At 45.9% G+C, this 21,412-nt stretch overlaps 1 protein-coding gene and 1 long non-coding RNA gene across 5 annotated transcripts; one reads left to right on the plus strand and one right to left on the minus strand.

Annotated features, from left to right (window-relative positions):
- The first annotated feature begins 168 nt into the window (after window positions 1-168).
- LOC309345012 lies at window positions 169-7,136 on the plus strand. 3 transcript variants are annotated; one of them, XR_014157970.1, is made up of 2 exons: window positions 169-599; window positions 6,512-7,136. It is a non-coding gene; the product is annotated as an uncharacterized lncRNA (long non-coding RNA). The 3 variants fall into 3 exon arrangements; XR_014157971.1 differs by lacking the exon at window positions 169-599 and adding an exon at window positions 620-779; XR_014157972.1 differs by lacking the exon at window positions 169-599 and adding an exon at window positions 3,852-4,222.
- A 5,321-nt stretch (window positions 7,137-12,457) lies between these two features.
- Window positions 12,458-20,593, minus strand: BATF (basic leucine zipper ATF-like transcription factor). Of its 2 annotated transcripts, XM_081867032.1 has the most exons (3): window positions 20,261-20,593; window positions 18,356-18,460; window positions 12,458-13,065 (listed from the first exon to the last, which is right to left on the minus strand). In XM_081867032.1, exons 1-3 carry the CDS (start codon window positions 20,324-20,326, stop codon window positions 12,856-12,858), a joined length of 381 nt encoding a protein of 126 aa, XP_081723158.1. In that variant the 5' UTR covers window positions 20,327-20,593; the 3' UTR covers window positions 12,458-12,855. The 2 variants fall into 2 exon arrangements, with proteins under 2 accessions (XP_081723158.1, XP_081723157.1); XM_081867031.1 differs by lacking the exons at window positions 18,356-18,460; window positions 20,261-20,593 and adding an exon at window positions 16,288-16,739.
- Between the last annotated feature and the right edge of the window lie 819 nt (window positions 20,594-21,412).

The raw sequence follows: 21,412 nt of genomic DNA on the forward strand, positions 1-21,412 counted from the left end.
CTCATGTTGCCAGCTCAAGGTTTGCCTCCGCGGCGCACGTCACCACGCCCCGCCCGCCGAGGCGCGTCAGCCAGAAACCACCGCCCCCCCCCCCGGCCCGCGTTGGAAGGAGCTACCTGGACGCCCACCACCACGCCCCTCCGGGCGCGGATTGGCTGCCTGCCCCCCGCCCCTCTGCGCTGCTTCCTGCTCTTGCTATGGCAACTCTCTCCGTCCCGCGAAAAAGCCCCGGGAGGGGCGCAGAAAGTGGCGCAGGCGCGCGCCCCCCGACGGTCCCGTCCGGGAGTCTGCAGCCGCGCGGCGCCGTTAGCCGTGCGCCCTGCGCAGCCTCCGGGAAAGCGGGGTGGGGGTGGGCCTGCCGAGCTCTTCTCCCGCCTTCCGCTCGCACCTTTTCGGCGGCCTCACGAGCTCCCGCTTCGTTTTGCTCTGAGGGCGGGAGCGCGGGAAGGACCTGACAAAATTCTTCCGGCGGCGCGTCGACCGAGAGGAACGTGGCTCGAAAGACCGCCAGTCATCCGGTCCTAGTCATTAGCTTGGGGAAGAGGGGGGCGACGTCCCGGTTCGCGGGCTGCCAGGCTGAGGGTGCGCACACCGACCAGGTCGGGTCCCCCCCCCCCTCAATTCGGATTGGAAAGTAAACGGGGAGGGTGCGCGCAGCCTGCCGGTAAAATCGGGGGCTGAAGCTGCTTCCTAGTTCCTGGTTCGCTGCCCGAGGCAAAAGCGACTTGATAAAAGAGCGGGGAACCAACTCTCTGTCCATAGCACAACGGGGCTTGCAGGTCAGTGGCCGAAGTCCCGGGTCGCAAATGACCTCCGAGAAAGCAGCAGATGTTGGGGGCAGATCCAAAGCTAGGGGCCCAGAGAGGATGGCGCAGACTCCTGCACATCCTTCCTTCTCAACTCTTTTTTAAGTGAGAAGGTAGCTGGCTGTGCATGGTAACAGATGCTCATTGCATTATTTTTAGTTTTAAAATATATTATCCCTTTATAGAACAATGTGGTGCTGATTCCCAAGTTATTACATTTCACATCAGGACAGCAGAAACAAACTCTTGTTCTTGTGGTGCTCTGAAGGGAGTGAATACAGAATGAAAAACAGCACATGCTGAGAGTATTTATTTACCTTTAACCAGGGCTGGCAAACTGTTATCTGTTTGTTTTTTGCTGTAACATATCAAGAAAGAAGCATTTGTAAAGCATGAGGAGGAGGCGGAGAAGAGAAATACTCTCTGTGAAGTGATAAACATGGCTATTTTAAAGCCCCACCCATATCCCCCACCCACCTTAAGTCCAGAGTCTAAAATTCCCTAGTGGCACCACTGCAGTAAGTTAAGCACTGAAAAGAAAGTCTATTAATACAGCTTTTCAGCAGTATAAAGCAGAACATTGTAGTGCAATGGTAGAAAGATCCTTCTGACCTCAGTTGAAGTCGGTAGCACTTGCTCTTTTTGCAAAAGCTCATTATATCACAGAACAGAGTTTCATAAAACTGAGTGAAATGCTATACAAGCACCTTCAGTTGGGGGAACAGGGCTCTGTACAAAGAGAGTAGCAGCAGCCGACAAGTCAATAACGGATTCAGCAGAGAACTGGGTCAGCTCCCACTGCAAAACATAACACTTGGCTCCTGATGCAAACAAAAGAGCATGTTCTCCCGCTCTTGTGATGGGGAGGGGGAGGAGAGGCATCAAATCCAGCTGCAGACATTTTCGGCATCTTTTACATTGTAGTCCTAAGCATATTTACTTGGAAGCAAGTGTCATTGATCTCAGTGGAACTTAATACACAATCTAGGAAGTAAGGGTTGCAGCCTTGTAAGCTCAAACTGAATCCAGAGAAGATGGCGGTACGGTTAGTAGGTGGTTCATCAGCCCTGATAAATTGTATTGAGTTTGTTCTAGTAAGGGGTACATAAAATATGAATAAGGTACATATTCTGGGCACTTCCAGACTGTCTCCCCCCCCCCGCCAGGTGAGATTCAATTGCATCTTGGCAAACTCTCACTGCACAATTAAAGCTGGTTTGGGAGCGCTTGCAAAACAAACCCACTTCCCCAAAAGATCAGATTTATATTGAAAAGGAAAGTGAACAGAAAATGCACTGGAAGGTGTGGGATAACACATCATCCAGTCTCTACTCAAATAAATCAGGAGAAATGCTCATTAGACAGCTGACACATAATCATATCTCTCTGCAAACAAATCAGGCTGAATGCTAATTAAACAGGTAATCTGGAAGCAAACTTTGTCGTTGGAGACATAGATTGCTTCTCTAACATAGAGTGCTATCCACTTGATTAGCCTGGACTAGGGGGGCTAAGCTAGTCCTGGTTTTGGGAGGGAGGCAGCAGGGTTCCATCATTCTGTCTGAGGCCTGGTGAAGGGAAGAGTGTTGTGTATGCAACATTCCCTCTCCTCTCCTCCATCGCCCTCGCAAGCTGGTGTCTCTGGTCCTAACTGTTCCCCTATGCAGCATTTCACCGCACTCCACTGTAGAATAGCATTTGTGATTATTAGGTAGCTGGTTCTGCAAGAAGTTAAGGATTAAAAACATATAAATTCAGAGTTGATAAGCCGGCTACGGACACTAAAAACCATTAACTAATGTCAATGGCATTAGTTTGATGCATTCCCTGTTTATGGCTCATTTATGGGCTAGAACTAATTTGGAAAGGCATTTTACTAGCTGTAATGGATAAACATCATGAGGAATAGGCTCTGCAGGTAAGAAAGGTCAATTACCTTTCCAGTATTAAACAGGCAGTTCAAACTTCATCTGGCATGCAAGCACAATAATAGCATATGAACGATTTATGAGCTAGGCAGGTTTAACATGTTCTACTGTAACAAGTCTATAAAATGGTTTTGCATGCATCTTGGGTTGGTTTGCATGCATCTTGGCAGAAGGTGTTGCATCTTGGAACTGAAGACTAGGGTAGCATATTATAAATGCAAAATTCTAGGCCTGGTTCTTTGTGTGATTTACCTTAGAGAGATTAGACCCCTGTTTCTAGTTGTAGTTTCATGACTGGAAAACTCATTACTTAATCCCTGTTGTGTGGAATCTTGGGTCACCCATGGCTAACTCCCTAGTCCAGTGGTTCAGAACCTGCAGCCTGAATGTCGCGCATGGAGGGAATGCAGGGGAGCCAAAATGGATAGAGTGATGGGAGGAGATGTGGGTTAAAGCCTTCTACAACTGTTTGATTCAGGCCTCTGGCAAGAGTGGCCTGTCCCTTCCCCCCCCTCCCCGAAGCCCATTGGGTAGGGAGAGACTGTGTCAAGCGATGGCCCCACTCACTTTTGTCTCCAGCCATCCCTATTATTGGCTTTGTTGGGATGCAAGGTTGAGTCTTATGCAACAAACCCACTTTTCCCACTTTTTGCAATAAGGAAAGTGATGAGGAAACACACTGGAGAGTGTCTGACCTCCCCTCAAAGAAATCAGAATCTAGCCAATGTTGTGTAACCTCTGAGTAAAAAAATCAGGCAGAATGCTCAATAGCATGTCCAGTGACCATCATAGCTTGGCCACAAACATCATTTCCTGTTTCCTGTGCTTTCACTAGCTTTTCTAAACTAGGATATTATTCAGTTTTCATGTCCGATGTTTGAACTTAAATTCACTTCTTATGACTTTAAGGACAAATAACATACTCAAGAGCCAAGAAAACACATTGTAGGCCCCTGCAGCGTAGATTCACCTCACTCTTGACCTGTAGCTAAACCAGATGAGCCCTACACAGCTGCGCTCATGCCGTTCCTTCTCCCCCTTGTGCTTTCAAGTTAAGTGGACAGACATTTATTATTATTTTCATGCCCTAAATTGCACTGTGTTCTACACACAGGAAAGGGTCATATACCGAAGGCTTGCAGCTTGAGTGCATCAGCAACACTGTGCACGTACCCAGTGTTTTCCAGCCATATACTCCAGGGCACCCTGTGCCCAGACAGATATAAAATGACAGGTGGGCATGAGGAGAGAATGCAACAAGTCAATGGCACTCTTTCTGCTCCAGAGGACTGGCACAAACAAAACTCACTTGTGCTTCCCTGGGTAGCAGACCTTATAATCAGGATCTTCTGTGCAAGTAAACAAAATATTGCCTCTAAGGCCCACAAATGAAGAAAAAGCATGAACTTCTTTCCTCACTACCATCTCAAGGCCAAAAGGACTCTCAGCTCAGCCTGCAAGGGCATTGCCATGAGAGAGAGAAAGGAGGTGAGATTGTAGATTGTGCTAGAGAATGCTTATGCAAACATATTTCCCTGTTATCTGTGTTGGTTTCCCAGATCTTGTGAGGTTTGCTGAAGCTGTTTGGAAGAAATATTAGAACAGAGCAAGCAGCATTATGAACTGTAAGCTGCTCATCCAGGCACTCCTCTAGAGTAAAGACACAAAGTGTTTGTACTGGAAACTTAAGGACACTCTTCCCCAGCCTGATGCCCTCCAGCAGAGGCACCAACTCCTAGGATTGAGTCATTTGGGCGCCCCCAATATTTGGGATGAGGCAGTGCCCCTGATGTCCGAAAAAACAGGGTGGAGGCGGCCAAGTGCAGAGGCAAGTGTGGCGTGGCTTCAGTGGCTGGCTTCTCCAACCACACATTTCTTACTCCTGCTCATAGCGGTCAACTTTCAGATTTGAAAATAAGGGATCAGCAGCCTTGAAAATAAGGGATCAGCAGCCTCGCCTGTCCCGGGGACAGTCTCCAGGATATCTAACAATCCAGGATAGCAGTGGGAAACGGCGCTGGAATAAGGGAATTTCCCGCAAAAAAAAGGGAAGGTTGACAGCTATGCTCCTGCTGCAGTAGGGAATGTCCTAGAAGTAGCTTATACCTGACAGTAGTTTCAGCTCAAAGGAATTGGATCACTATTTGTTCAGAAAAATATAGAGAAATGTTCAGAAGGAGATAAGGCAAATCCTGGCATCATGTGTGATACACACACCCTGAAAGAACATGAGCAGCAGGGATTTTTTAAAGCCAGAACTCGGCAAAACTCAATTTCGGCACCTCTCAGGTGGGCACCTTTGCCATTATAAGAGAACAAGGGATGTGTTCATGGCAAGTTCCAGCACCTCTTTTTCTAGAAAAACAGCGCTAATGAACAGTGATATAAATTCCTTACAAACTTTGAAAGAAGGTGATTGGGTGATTGATGGGAGTGTCCCTGACTTTGTGCACATCAGGCCAGGTTAAAAATAGGGTGCATGCCCCATTAAATGAAAACAACTTCTATACACATGCTGATGAGCCAAGCAGCAGCCCAGAGTACAAACTCTGAGCCAAGTGGCAGAATGTGATGGAGCAGGGGTAAAGGTTGTGAACCGTTCATGAGATGGTCAGTCTATTCCCCTGCACATAATTAAGAGTGCATACTCAAGATAAGAACATAAACATTGCCTTACTAGATCAGGTCAAGGTCCATCCTGCATTCTGCTGCCAACAGTGGCCAACCTTAGGAAAGCACACATATGTGAATGTGACAGCCATCGTCTTTGACCCCACTTTCTGGAAGCGGGAGGTATACTGCTTCAAAACATGGAGGGTTCACTCTAAGCCACTGCTGCAGTGTTCATTCATCTATATTCAACCCTGTTTCCAAATACATCTAAGCTGGCAGCCTTCATCACCATCTCATGGCATTAAATTTGGCAACGACTATGGGTTAAACCACAGAGCTTAGGACTTGCCGATCAGAAGGTTGGCGGTTCGAATCCCCGTGACGGGGTGAGCTCCCGTTGCTCGGCCCCTGCTCCTTCCAACCTAGCAGTTCAAAAGCACGTCAAAGTGCAAGTAGATAAATAGGTACCACTCCAGCAGGAAGGTAAACGGCGTTTCCGTGCGCTGCTCTGGTTCACCAGAAGCGGCTTAGTCATGCTGGCCACATGACCTGGAAGCTGTACGCCAGCTCCCTTGGCCACTAAAGCGAGATGAGCACCGCAACCCCAGAGTCGTCCGTGACTGGACCTAATGATCAGGGATCCCTTTACCTACCAAATTTGAAGGCTCTAAAAGGACTTCAGACAAATTCATGGGGGTGGGGGAGGCTATCAGTGGCTACTAGCTATGATGGCTATGTTCAAGGACTTCCACTTCCACAACAGGGCTTTCCTGCCTCTTCCTCCTCGCACACACACAATTTCCTGGGGGTGGGGTTTCAGGAGAACCCATGGATCAGTGCATAGCAAGAGAACAGAGGGGGTTGGTCATTCCTTCATGGAAGCCCAAATGCTTGCCTTGATGGAGCATTGCCTTGATCTTAGCATGACATTGCATTCTTCTCAACACCTCCAAATCCTAGGTGCTTGGAGTCACACTTGATTGGTCACTGAGAATAGGATGCTAGGCTGGAAGGGCCTTGGGCCTAACCCAACAGGGGAATCTTCTTATGTTCTTATATTGGGCCATTCACTATGCGTTATATGTGCTTCCTTTTTTCTGTCCTGAACCTACTGCCAGTCAGTTTCACTGAATCACAGTTTGGCCCCCTTTCCCTATTGCACAGCTCCTGCACAACAAGAAGAAACTGAGGAGACAGCCCTGTTCCTAAAGATGCCTTGATGAGGAAAGCTGTACCCATGGAAGGCAAAGGAACTCAGGAACACCTAGCAGCTCTCTAAGGGAACAAGAGAAAATTCTAAACACCATTGGGGGCAGCTGTGCAAATATTAAGAATAAGGGGAAAGTTACGGTTCTAAGGCAAAGAGGACATGATCTGAGCTTCTTGTGGTGATGGAATGTGTTGGAAATTCCGAAGGAGCTCAGTGGAAGGAAAAGGCCAGAGGTGGGAGTAGGCTGGGAAGCAGCAAAATGTGGTTAAAGTCCAACAAGCCACATATTGTAAAACAAGAAATTCTTTGCAGCTGAGGAGTGGTGATTTTTGAAGATAATTGAGATGAAGGATTGACTTTAGTGCTGCTCTTTTTTTTTTTCTAGACCAGAAGTATTGCAGAAACCTGATTGATTGCCTTCCAGCCTTTTGTGATTATGTCATTTTGTTCTTCAGCGCTGGTTCTTCAAATATTCTGACAGATTCTTACAAAACTTTCACTAATAGGGTATGTAGAAGGAGTTGGTGGTGGTGTAGAAGGTAATTAATCATTGTAATAATAATAAAAGTAGTAGTTTCATCCGCATTATTTTAGTACATGGTTGTTGTATTGAGAGCTGCCTTGAGTGTTCAGAAACGGGATGCCATAAAGGTGGATAAATCTATTGTGTTTCAGACCAATAAAATATTTAGTGGGTTAGAATTATCTGTCTGCTTTTACTACTTTGAATCTGATTTATCTTTCTGTTTTCTACCTCAGGTCAGGTTGCCTAGTGCAGAAACATTCTGTAAAGGTGAGGAAACCCAATGGTCAGTCATTATGAAGAAATGAGTCAAAACAATGGGATTCTTTATGGAGAGGACAGTGGGGAGCGCTAGGAGGACTCCTCTTCCAACAGAGACTCCTCTTCCACTAGAGCTGCCAGGATTAGGGAAATTCTCTCTTACTCTTGAAAGCAGGTATATAAGCAGGGCTGACCCAAGACATTTTGCTGCCTGAGGTGAAGGACAAGATGATTATTGCCCCACATTCCGTGTACAGAAGTCAGCTGGACTTGCAGTTGGGTTTCACTTCCACACTTGTCACAGGGCCACATCCTGCACCAGACATGAGGGCAGCAGGGAGTTCAGGGCAACCCACAGCTCTCTCCTGCAACACCTTGCCTCTGTGCCCCCCTGTGGCCTGACTCTACCCAATGGTAGGGCCAGCCCTCCTCAGAAAGAATAAAGGGAAAATCCCATATGATCTAGCTGCTAAAGTGGCTTTATGTCCATGTTTTAGGAGGTGGATAAACAATCAGGCTATTTACTAATCACTTAACTACTATTTAATACATTTTCATCCTGCTGTTGTATTTGCAGTTTTGTACACCCCCTAGGCTGAGCTGGCATTCTAATTTGCATGATGGAGGAAGGACCAAAAGCTCATCTCCCCATGCACATATGTGAGATGGGTCTTCGTATCTGGGATTACCTGATTCCCCCCCCCCCTTTGGGGGGGCGAGGTCCTTATTTATAATGAAATTGAAACTTAAAGCAAATGTCACAAATGAAAATCATGTGATTGCAAAGTTGGACGTGTCAGCAAGTGAAGAGGTTCAGCACTGACCTTTGAGGCGTAACCAGAATTAGTCATCATCAGATTATCATAGTCTGCATTAACACAAGTAACCATTATCTAAATGGATTGTGTTGAATCAGAAATACACACTTACTTTGGAGTGAACTCCACTGAACTCAGTGAGACTTGATTCTAAGTTAAGGTGTACTTACAGTGTAGGATTCCATTGTTTAAAAGTTCAGCACTCTAGTTGTTAATGCTGCAGTTCTCCTTAGGGCCGATAGATGTCAGCATTTGCAACAAATGCTTCATTTTATACTATGCTCACTTGAAAGCTGGTCATTCTGGAATCAGGGGAACTTAGAATCATAGAATCACAGAGTTGGAAGAGACCATAAGGGCCATCGAGTCCAACCCCCTGCCAAGCAGGAAACACCATCAGAGCACTCCTGACATAACTTATTCTCTAGTTTAGAGAACGTGGTTAGGATAAGACCCTAAACTGTGCTTTTGTTCTGTGTTTGAAAGGGATAATGCTACCCTTGATTGCAAATGCCTGTAATTTGCTTATTGGTTGCGGCCAGGTTGGTCATCTCTCAAAGATGGAAAAACTCATATTTGGTTATGCTGGACAAATGCTATGCTAAAGCATTGTTTATTACCATCTCAGAAAAACCAAGACACTATTTAAAACTTTAAAGAGCCATGCAACAGGGTCTTCCTCTAGTCCTCCTCAACTTCTTCCTCCACTGTTGGCACAAATTCCAAACTTACTCCTCCAGCAGGTAAATTAACCTCCTTTTGTACCTAGTTTTGCTCCTTCTTTACATTTCCTCTACCTCCTGGCATTACACAATGACATCGCAACAGCCTCTTCGTTCAGTATGACCATTGCTTACTATACAAGACCTCGCCTTACGAATTCTGAATACCAGTTGCTGGCAGCTGCCGGAGGAGAGAGGGTTGTTGCGCTCAAGTCCTGCTTGCAGGTTTTGCACAGGCTTCTGGCTGGCCGCTTCGAGGATGCTGGATTAAATGGGCCGTAGTCCTGATCCAGCATGCTCTTCTTAAATTCTTAATTCTGATCTCTGGATTCTAATCCCACAATGAATACTTACCTCAGAATAGGGGGGAGGGCCATCACAAATAGTGGTGTAAATTAAAAGACGCCTGCTTCTTGGGAGAAAGGCAATGACAAACCTAGACAGCATCTTAAAAAGCAGAGACATCACCTTGCCAACAAAGGTCCGTATAGTTAAAGCTATGGTTTTCCCAGTAGTGATGTATGGAAGCGAGAGCTGGAGCATAAAGAAGGCTGATTGCCGAAGAATTGATGCTTTTGAATTATGGTGCTGGAGGAGACTCTTGAGGGTCCCATGGACTGCAAGAAGATCAAACCTATCCATTCTGAAGGAAATCAGCCCTGAGTGCTCACTGGAAGGACAGATCGTGAAGCTGAGACTCCAATACTTTGGCCACCTCATGAGAAGAGAAGACTCCCTGGAAAAGACCCTGATGTTGGGGAAGATGGAGGGCACAAGGAGAAGGGGACGACAGAGGATGAGATGGTTGGACAGTGTTCTCAAAGCTACCAGCATGAGTTTGACCAAACTGCAGGAGGCAGTGGAAGACAGGAGTTGGACACGACTAAATGACTAAACAACAACAACAACAACAACAACAACAACAACAACACATACTTTGAATGTAAGAGGTTCCAGATTCAATCCTTACATTGCTTGGAGGCTACAGTGGTATATTAATTTTTATATATATATAAATATACGATACGATAATCTTTATTGTCATTGCCCCATACAGAACAACAAAATTGAAAAAATCTACATCAGACATTGAAAAACCAACAAGCCTGCTATCCCAGCTATCCCAGCCTGGTTAGCCCCCTAAAAACACTGATACCCCATAATTAAATTAAATATACTTCCACAGAGACTACCTTACACTGCGTTTAAAACCAAAATCGCATTTGAATAGAAACTGTTTCTCAGGCGGCTAGTCCTAGTCTTTATAACCCTGTACCTACTTCCAGAAGGCAGAAGCTGAAAGAGATAATTTCCAGGGTGCGCACTGTCTTGCGCCATCTCTGCAGCTTTCTTATGGCACCTGCAAGCATAGATTTGAAATAAGCAAAGAAACAAACTTCAGGTAGGGCTGAGAAAGACTCCTGTCTGAAATCCTAGCAAGTCACCGGCTGTCAGTCAATGTATACAATACTTTGCTAGATGGACCAAATTAGGCAGCTTCCTAATATGCCCACCTGAAGTGGCTTTTTAAAAAATTATTTTTAGGCAGGACTTCCCACTAGTAGTTTTTGTATGAGTGCCTTATAGTTCCCCTCCCTCTACTATAAATGGGTATTTCAAAGGTCCAAGGGACATTTCATGGGGCTTTCCATCCCCACTGGTCCCCATATTCTGGGCAGATGTGGGGAATACTGTATATTTTAGCTAGGGGCCACATTCCCTTCTGATCAATGTTCTAGGGGCCACATGCCAGGGATGAGTGGGGCCAGAGGGCAGAGGAATGAATGCAAATTTTACCTTTGTACAGTAGGCTAGTCAGTGTCTACACCCCCCTCTCTGTTCCCCTTCGAAGGAAGCAAGAGGACCGATCAGAGTTCAAGGACGAAATAGGGGAAAGCACTGGAGGGGTGTGTGCAAAGCAAATTTGGTAGGTGGTGCAGCTGGGAAGAGGCCGTGGCCTGGAGAGAGTCTTTGAGGGCCAGTTAGAGAGCCTTAGAGAGAGCCACCCCTACTTTTCATATCTCAAGGCAAATGAGAGGTCACTGGGTTTGGTGTGGAGGGAAAACCCTGGTGATAAGAGCTTTTTTTTTTTTCTGGTTATGCCCAAAGTTGCCATTTTTGTATTCCGTATAGGAATTATGGCAATCCAAGCACAGTTTTTTTATGCAGCAATCATATTTGCTCCACAGCAGGAGAACAATATGTTCTCTGTTTATCAAAGCTTCTCACACAAGACCCTTTCTGGACAAAAAAACACAGTGTGGATGTTACTCTACTGAAGAATGTTGCAGCTGAGAATTACCACAGCCTCAAATCGTCCTCAGATCAGAAAAATCACTGGGAAAACTAGTAAGATAGGGAATGGGAGCAGCTGCTTAAAACACACAAGCAGGCATCAGGAATTTTGCAGGCTTCTCACTTTCTCCCCCACCTTCCCTAATATGGGCGTAGTCAGTGGGGCAGGGAGGGGCAGCTGCCCTCCATCAAGTAAAACAATAGAATTGCTTAACTAACTGACCAATCATGATGGTTCTGCCCCCCCCCCACAACAAAGTCCTGCCTCCCCCCAACAAAAATCCTGTCTACACCCATGCTCCCTAACACAAGTTTTAACAAGTATTTATCAGGCCCAATTTTCTCAATGGAAGCTATCTTTAATGTGTAGAGATGCAGCCTCAAGTTCTCCATTGCAGCTATATGGAGGACTGGACAGTAGTTCCCATCAGAGGGGGAAAGGTGCAGCCCTAGAGGTAACAGGAAATACTTCAACTTTGGTGTTTCTATGAAATTATTTCAAAAGACAGAACAGATTATGCCTGGCTTTATGGAATTTGTGCCATAGCTTTGCTGTACTGTATCTCCCAAACCAATTAGCAATGCAACTATACAGCTCGCTGCCTCTGTGTATTGCATAACTATTACAACATTTTTCAGGACCAGATTTTCTATCCACCAGAGTAGACCACCGTTTTACTGAGCATTTGTCCTGATTTATTTGCAAAAACTTTTCAGGGTGTCTGCTTGTTTGAAGGAAGGTTATTACACGATGTACCACTCAATTGCCACGCCAAACTTGCTAGTGCATTTCCCTGTCGCAAGTTACCTCAGAAAGTTTGATATTTTTGGAAGTGGGTTTGTTGTGGTTGGAAGAGTTCAAGTCCACTTTCACTGTACAACCCTAAATTTGCCAGCATATGCTTAAATCCCACCTGCAAAGTAGTGACAATCTGGAAGAAGCCTCAGAATGACTTCCTCCTAGGGCAAATAGCAGCTGTGGGTGAGGAATTTGGATGAGGACCATGGCTGGGACAGAGGGTTAAATTCCCTGACCACCACCACCACTGCAGTCTTAGTCCACCTTGGTTTCCTCTGTGGCTGCTATTTAGCAAACAAAACCCCAAGCACAGCATTGTTCATCATGTAGAACACGTATTTTGTCCTGAATATGCAGCAACAATTCATAGTGGCTTCCTTGCCCAGTTTCCCTTGTCTCGTTGTTTCTTAACTCTGCAAGGGAAGGTCAGACCAGGTTTAAAAAATAAAACATTAAACTTATATATATATATATACTGTATATATATAAAAAAGAGATCTTTATTTAAAAAAATAATGGATCAACACCTTTTGTTCTCTGTGTCCACAGAACCACTAGTATACATTTTACAACAGAACATGGCTTATTGTACAAGGCTCTGTGATAAGAAGATCAGTGCAAACAACAGAACAGTACCGATAGCGGTTACTGTAGATTAAATCACACACACAATAACCTGCAGGTGAGTCTCGCATGTCACAGGTTCTTCACAAAGGCCAAATCCTACTGACATTTTACTCCTTATTCAGGACAGCACCTGCCAACAGATATATGGGAATACCCCCCCCCAATGGTCCATAGTGGTGAGGTACATCTCTCCTCCTCCTCCTTCTGTCCAGGCACGGAGTCTGCAAACTTTTCCCAGTCCTAGAAGTTGCTCTCAATGCTGGAAGCATGGGGCACTGATGTGGGTCTGGGGAAAGGGGAGTGGCGTGAAAAGCACTTCGGTGGGGGCTGGGGGCTGCGTATGGAGGATGGAGCAGTGAGTCTCGTGGGAGGTCAGCATGGCAGAGAAGTGTTTCAGTTCATCTGACAGTTGCTTGATCTCCCGGCGCAAAGCGGCATTCTGCCTCTCCAAGTCTTGACTCTCCTTTGAAGAAAAGGGGGGAGGGAATCAGTTAGAAACGATAGGCCCACCGTGGAGAAAGAAAATGGGGCAGTCCAGTGGCTGAAGGGCCAAATGCAGGCCTTGGCCTAATTATATGTAGGCGACATGGCGAGGAAAAACTGAGGTAAAAGAGGATGAAAGAAGGAAGTTGCATCCACACCATAAATTTATATTACATTTAAAGCAGGCATGTCCAACAGGTAGATCATGATCTATTGCGTATCGAGACCCCTCAGCCACCTCCTCATTGGGAAAAAACTCACACCAGGACACAGGTATTAAGTTTATGTTATTGGGCATATTTGGTCACAACTTTATTGAATTACAGAATGTGAGCGGTATTGGCTTAGGAATTGATTGAACCCAACTATATCTGACTCCTGCCCGCAGCGCAGGAAGTCCGTTCCAAGAGGAAGTCCTCCGGCTCGCTCCTCCATTTAAACTGCCCCGGCCATGCCCTCCTGGCCAGCGGATTGGCTAGCCAGGCTCTGATGTGGCTGGGATCCCCCGGGCAATGGGGGACAAAGTCCCCTGCTCCCAGTGGGAAGTGGATGGCCATGTGGTCCACCACAACTCCTCCCCACTGTTAGATCACCGACTCCCCTCAATGTTGTCTCCCCTGAAAAAAGCTCAACTACTCTGACCTGAACCCCTAAAAATGGGGCTTTCCTCTTCCCTACAAAAGCTCAACAACTTAGACCAGAACCTCAAAAAATGGGGGTAGATCACTGCCAGTTTTTAACTGTCGGTAGATCGCAGTCTCTTGGGAGTTGGCCACCCCTGATTTAAAGCATGCAACTTTCCCCAGAGAATCCTGTATAGCCCAGACTCTTCCCTCCTTTCCTAGTAAGGGACAATGAGCCCTGCTGCAGGCCTCTATTTTAAAGTCCTGTCAAGGAACTGTATATAGCCCTGTTTTAATAGATTGATGGATTACCATTATCAGTGTGGAACCTGAATGAGTAAACAAGGTTCCAACATGCTAGTAAAAGTGAGAAAAGGGCAGGGAAATGATACATTGGGGATATCAACAAAAGAAAGCAGGATCTCACTATAAGGTGGAGGACAGAGGTGGTGATTTAGAGTGCAGCACGAGAGGCGGAGAGACACTGAATTTTTGTACCGTGCAGAGTGAGTGCTGCTGAAATATTGAGACCCCAAGATCAGCCACTGGTGGAGGGTGGTTAGTTAATTATGAGTTTAGGACAGTTCAAGAAACTAGCTGTATCTTTTAACAGTGGGCATTATGAAAAACACAGGTTGATACTTGCAGCTCAAGGGAGGAAGAGGTCTTAGCTTGCATCCTGCTATGTCCTGTGAGCAGGATAAGCAATCCCTTTCTTCATCTCTTAAGGCCCCAATGGGGGAATTTCCTTTTAATGCAAATACCAGCTTCAGAGGAGGGATTTTCCTCAGAACTGCAGCAGGGGAGGAAATGGTTAAATACCCCCCCCCCATAAGATCTAGATAATTATCACTTCCTCCCCCAACTGGTGTTATTTGCATTTAAAAAGTTAAAAGCAAAGACACATTTAATGTCAAGTTTAGTTTGGCCCTGAAAGAGAAAAGAGAGGGTGGGCAATAAATTAGCTGCCTTCCAGCTCTGTCTAGATTACCAGAATTATTTCCTTTCATCTTTCCTGGCAGGGAGGTGTATCCCCAGCTACTCCTGTGCAACTCAATTTGCTTCTGTTCTTCAGAGCTAGAAGTTGAAAAGGAGGAGGGAGGGCATCCAGTAATTATTTTCTCCACAACAGATGAAGTGATGATCTCTGAGGTTTGCGGTTGCCAATTCCCACAATTGTAGTGACACTTGTTTTTTTTCAGTCACCAAAGTCACAGGAATTGCAACAGAGAACTGTGGCCCATGCAGATGTGTACAGAACTTGGGGGTCATGCTATGGGTTTCCATGTGAATACACACATCCGGTGAGCCGGTGTGGTACAGGGCAGTGTTTTCCCCAACTTTGTTTTCTGTAGACCACTTGAAAATTGCTGAGGGCCTTTGCAGGCCACTTAATTATTATTTTTTGTGCCTGCTGTACCAATTGCAATAGCCCTGCTTATTTGGTGCCTCTCAACAACCACTCATGTTGAGAACATCCAGGCTGTTGAGGAGGAAAGGAGACTTCTGCTTCAGGAGAGGCACTAAAGGGAGCACCATAGGATAGGAACCTCTGGTTCTAGAGCAGTGATGGCCAAACCTGGCCCTCCAGCTGTTTTGGGACTACAACTCCCATCATCCCTAGCTAACAGGACCAGTGGTCAGGGATGATGGGAACTGTAGTCCCAAAACCACTGGTGGCCCAAGTTTGGCCATCACTGGGTTAGAGCATCCATCTAGGACCTGGGAGACCTGGTGATTCCCACTGGTGACCACGCACCAGTCCCTGTCTCTCAGCCTAACTAAAGCTTCATTAGGTTGTTGTGAGGATAAAAATGGGGAGGAGAACCGAGTGTGCCCCCTTGAGCTACTTATACAAAAGGCAGGATATAAATATAATATTACATTCTAGAAAATTAGAAAGTATGGCTTTCTACAAGGTACATTGCCTGGAGCCCTTTTATAACATGCAAAATAGGCCTTAGGTACATTTGTAGAAAGAAGAGATCCACAGCAAGAAGCATCATAATTATTTTTTTGCTTTATAGTTTTCAGTTAGAAACCTCTCCCATCTGCTAGGCCCCAAAAGTGGCGGGGGGTGGGTGGGTGGGTGGAGGCTTTCCAAGCACAATTCAAAGTGTTGGTGCTGACCTTTAAAGCCCTAAACAGCCTCGGCCCAGTATACCTGAAGGAGCATCTCCACCCCCATCGTTCTGCCCGGACGCTGAGGTCCAGCTTTGAGGGCCTTGTGGCAATTCCCTCTCAATGCAAGAAGGGAAGTTACAGGGAACAAGGCCATCCTGTGGAATGCCCTTCCATCAGATAAACAAAAAGACACTTTGACTTTTTGTAGACAAGTGAAGGCAGGCTTGTTTCAGGAAGCTTTTAACGTTTGATCTTTTGCCGTGTTCCTTTATATTTTGTTGGAAGCCACCCAGAGCAGGTGGAGCAGGATTTAAAAAATAAATAAAAATGAGCAGGCCTCTGTTTTTGACTGCAATACTGTATCTAAGAAGTGGTAGTGGGAATGGGTCTGTGTGGGTGGGGTTCATAGCCTTTTTTCGCTAGCTACTCTAGAGTTTCCAGGCTGATTGACTGACGTTTTCTTCCTGTAAACTCATGTTCTGGGCAAACCCAAGCAGAGAACCCAGCCCCGTGCTGATAGCGGATGACATTTTCAGTCTTCGGCCGCACTCTCTCCCCAGCCGGCGACTTATGAGAAATGACAGCAGTGTATCCTCCGCCGCCTGTAGGTTCCCACTGCCTGTCACCAAGCCCTTTTCATACACGCGTATTTCCTCGGCCACAGACATCCTGACCCGAGAGAGCGTGCGGCTCAGGCCTCAAGGAGACAGAGTGGGGGTGGGGAGGTCAATAACTGCCATCTAGAAGTAGAAAAACCACCTGCCACAGGAAACCTGCTACTGGCCTAGAAGGAAAGTCTCACTTGTTTCTTTCAGCAGCTGGGGAAAGCGGCAACGCAATGGGGAAATTCACCAGAAGATAAAGGGGAGGGGAGCTTCCCTCTCCTTGTAGGTGCAAAAACACGGGGAAACGTTTCGTACAGAGAACAAGGCTGCTCTCCTTTAAAGTCCTGTTTGCAATTAAGATTGGCGGCATGGCGTACAGTGGTACCTCAGGTTACATACGCTTCAGGTTACAGACTCCGCTAACTCAGAAATAGTGCTTCAGGTTAAGAACTTTGCTTCAGGATGAGAACAGAAATCGTGCTCCGGCGGCGTGGCGGCAGCAGGAGGCCCCATTAGCTAAAGTGGTGCTTCAGGTTAAGAACAGTTTCAGGTTAAGAACAGACCTCCGGAACGAATTAAGTACTTAACCTGAGGTACCACTGTACTGCTGAAAATATCTTTCCAAAGGCAGCCTCATTGGATTCTGCATTATCTTACTGAATGCTATTGTCGACACTGGCTGGCAGCAGATTTCTAGGGTTCAGGCAAGGGTCTTTTTCAGCCCTCCTTAGAGATGCCTGGGACCTTTTGGGTGTAAATTGTGTGCTCTGCTACTGAGCTATTGCCCTTCCCCATTTGCTCTTTTATCTTCAGACAAAGGCACTGCTCTTGTTGTGCAGATACTGCTTTTCCCACAGCAGAAGCAGTTGTGTTTGCAACTGTGGCCAGTTTCAGCAGTTCTGGAGCCACAAGCAAAAGACATTGGCCATAAATGTGAGCGATCTGGTGCAGAGCTGAGTCACGGGCCTAGTTCAGACAGAAAAGAAGAGCAACAAGTGGACTAGATCTGTACTTGGAATGTACCACAGCAGGTGGGGAATTGCATGCTTGGATGCTTTCTGGTGAAAAAGAAAAATGACTTGCCCACATAAAACTAGCATATCAGAGAGAAGGCTAGGTGAGAATTTTTCTCCATTATACTGTATCTTGGTTTCTACATGCAGATGTAGCGTTCAATATGTGTGATTGCTGCTTACTTTTACCCAGTGCTCAGTACAGTGGTACCTTGGGTTAAGTACTTAATTCGTTCCGGAGGTCCATTCTTAACCTGAAACTGTTCTTAACCTGAAGCACCACTTTAGCTAATGGGGCCTCCCGCTGCTGCCGTGCCACTGCTGCACTATTTCTGTTCTCATCCTGAAGTAAAACTCTTAACCTGAAGCACTATTTCTGGGTTAGCGGAGTCTGTAACCTGAAGCATATGTAACCTGAAGCGTATGTGACCTGAGGTACCACTGTACTAGCATTGCAGTACTGTGGAAGGTATAGGAATGCATATGCTCACCTCAATGCATATACAGTATACTATGGGATTCAGGGTGTATGCTCTGGATAATTTGTGGTATCTGTGTTATTAAGTGCATAGAAGTATTGAAATGAATTGACATCATTGCTGATATAGGAACAAGCGGGGGAACTATACTAAGGGAGAAAGGTTCTGGGATTAGCCTGCTAGACTCCCATAAATCAAGAAAGCCTTTCTTTTCCTGTGAGGGCCCTATATGGCAGATTGCTAAAGCAACGAAAAAATGAATATTGAATTATATGAGGAGCTTTTACAAAAAGGCACACTGAGCCACACAATTGCCTACCTGCAGTCTATGGTGGTACTGTTCAGGAACAATTTTTAGCACCACACCTGCACGAAACAGGGCTAATCCCAGAGAAATCCTGGTGGGTAGGGAATGGGCATTCTTACCATGTGCAGGGTATCTGCTTTCTGTGTCTGTTTCTGTCGGCTCTTCTGGGCTGCAATACGATTCTTTTCTCTTCTTTGTACTTTTCTCATATCATCCGAAGATTCCTGGGTGAGGGGAATCATGCAATACAAGGTATGACAACAGGAATACCACCTTAACATCTATACATGTAAGGATCTTGCATAGAATGCCAATGTTGGGATAGAAAGCAGAAGGAAGTGTTTTTCTCAGCAATTCTCTCTCCTCCTCTGTTGTCTCCATGGCAGATTCAGTATCAGGTTGATGGAGGATCCTCCCCTCCCTCAAATTTGCCCCAATTCCTAATGCAGGAGAAGTAAGTGCGTCTAAGGATCAGGAGAACCAGCAGGTTAATTATATGAGACATCAGAGATGAGCAACAACCCTTTTGGAACTCTCAGTACAAAAGAGTTGGGGTGTTCATCTTACATTCAGATAACTAGAGCAGGGAAGGATGACCTCCAGATGTTGCTGGACTACAAATCCCATCATTCCTTACCATTGGCCATGTTGGCTGGGGCTGATGGGAGCCATAGTCTAACAGTATCTGAAGAGCCACAAATCCCCCATTCCTGAACTACAGTATTGGGTTTTATGTAAAAGTCCCCCAACCTACCAATCCCAGCCTAGCTATGGTGCTAGGATATAGCGTGAAGGCACATGAGACTACCAGCTTACAAAGCTACAGCAGTTTAGGCCTGCTTAGTATCTCTCAGTAGGTGATGGACTACTTGGGAATCATACGCTGCCTTGGGTTTCATGAAGAAAGCAGGGAGGGATATAAATGTTAAGACAAAAAAATCGATTCACCCATGTCTTACATGCCTTTGCCTCATTTTTTAAAAAATTACATCATGTCCAATGATGTAATTTCATGCCTTCCTTGGATAATCTCTTACTGAGTTGTGTTTAACAATTCTTGTAGGGTTACTACTTCCTTTAGAATATGAGTCTATAAACTCTTTGCACAGATTTGTTCAAGTTTTAAGGACCCGTTCCTAGCAAAGTAAATATATGGTCTCCATCTTAGGATTTTAAAACTTATCCCATCTTGGGTGGTTGTGGTGCTGGAGGCATCTTAACTCTTTCAACGTTTTCTTGAGGGGACACAATGGATCAGCACACCTGGCCGCTAACCAGAAGGTTGGTAGTTCAAGCCCAACCAGGGATGGCTATGGGCAGGATTGCTGCATCGCAGGGGGTTGGACTAGATGACCAATGGGGTCCCTTCCATTCTACAATTCTGTGATTCTATGACCTCCAAAGTTTCTTCTTTTTTGGGACCGTGACTTCACCCCAGGGAGAATGGCACAATCCAGCAGAGGCTTGAGCAGTTCCAAGCAGTTGAGGACATTTTATGCCACCTATCTGTAAACAGTTATTCTGCTCCGATAGCCATCAATGACATTTGTGATGCTTTTCTGCAAGAGTATCACCAAGCTTCCTCATTCGGTCCCTGCACTGCTGTAACTTTAACTGTTGCGTATTAGCCTATTGCCTAGCTTCTTATCTTTGGTTTAGATTTTCTGAATAGCATTCTCCTGGGTCTGTCCCTACATCAGTTCCTTCAAATTCCTACGAAAATCCCGACAGCGCTGAACGTTTCTCATTCATTCTGTTCCTCTCTGTTTCAGCACACGAGACGAACCGAAGTGTTTGGCAAAGTGGCAAGACGGTATCCATTGGAGCTCATATTTCATATCTGGATTTGTTCTGGTGCCTTTAAGCATAAACGGGCAGAAATCCTATAGGCAAAGTTTTCTCCATGCTAGGAGATGCCACATCTGTTGAATTTCTGTGTTTTGTGCTCAAGGCACAGGAGCCCTGCTAGAAAAAAAAGAGAGACGGCCATAAAATTAACTCAAAAGGAATTGCCCAAACTGTACCTGTTTGCTGGATGAAGAGGACTGGCTGTAGCTGCTGGAGTCGCTGCTGTCAGAGCTATGGGGCATGGCTTACAGCTCCCCCTGCCTGTGGTCTTTCCTTTCTTGCTTCCTGGAGGTCTTTGGTGATTCCCCCACTACTTTTCTGTTGATTTTTCCTCTTTCCTCCTTTCCCTCTCCTCCTGGCTTCTTGGTCACTTTCTTTGACACTCTCCCAGCATCTACATTCCTGTCCTTTTAGAGTCTGCAGCTCACTCTGTAGTTCCCTCTCTTTAGAGCTTAGCTGCTGTGGTTTCTCGGAAGCTGCAAGGGACTCAACTGAAAGTCACGTGGGCGGAAACTCCAAAGATCAAAAGTAATGAGAGAGAGAGAGAGAAAAAAAACCACCTTTGGGAAAATCAAAATGGTCTGAAAAGAAAAAAAACCCGCATAACTTAAGGCAGTTAGAAGAAGAGAAAGAGCGGTTTCGGCTACACTGCAAGCCTCAGAAGAGGAGGAGAAACAATAAAGTCTGTTAAGTATAAAGATAGGGTTGCCATATTTCAAAAAGTAAAATTCCTGACACCCACAAAGTGGGTTTTACCTGGCAGACCCCCAAATTGCTGTTTTTTGGTTTTTGGTTTCTTTAGGAAACCACCAAAATCGTTGAGAATCTTTTTGGGGAACAAACCCAAATTGTTGAGCTTTTGGGGGGAAACCTCAACACAAAATACAGTGGTACCTCAGGTTACATACGCTTCAGGTTACAGACTCCGCTAATCCAGAAATATTACCTTGGGTTAAGAACTTTGCTTCAGGATGAGAACAGAAATCGGGCTCCGGCAGCACAGCAGCAGCAGGAGGCCCCATTAGCTAAAGTGGTGCTTCAGGTTAAGAACCGTTTCAGGTTAAGAACAGACCTCCAGAACAAATTAAGTACTTAACCTGAGGTACCACTGTAGTGATTTTAAGCTTTTGGAGCTGTTTCTGAGGGGCGTAGGAGGGGGGGGTGCGAGGTGTGTGGTACGTCCCGGGTGTCATCCTTGAGTGGGGTGACAAAATGTCACACCGCGGGGGGGGGGGGGGGGCACACGCCTGAGCTACACATCTCTCCTGGGAGTGACGCAGTGGGACAGAACCCCACGCTGCCCAAAACAGCAGCATGGGCCTTGCATC

The sequence above is a fragment of the Podarcis erhardii genome, assembly GCF_964252035.2.
Source record: "Podarcis erhardii genome assembly, chromosome: 1".
Taxonomy (NCBI): Eukaryota; Metazoa; Chordata; class Lepidosauria; order Squamata; family Lacertidae; genus Podarcis; species Podarcis erhardii.

Excerpts from the sequence above, each read along its gene's own strand:
- BATF (XM_081867031.1), bottom strand. The coding sequence starts at position 16,500 with ATGTCTGTGGCCGAGGAAATACGCGTGTATGAAAAGGGCTTGGTGACA. Across the intron at positions 13,066-16,287 it reads TGAGTTTACAGGAAGAAAAC|GAGAGTCAAGACTTGGAGAG; the intron begins GTCAGTCAATCA and ends TTTTCTTCAAAG.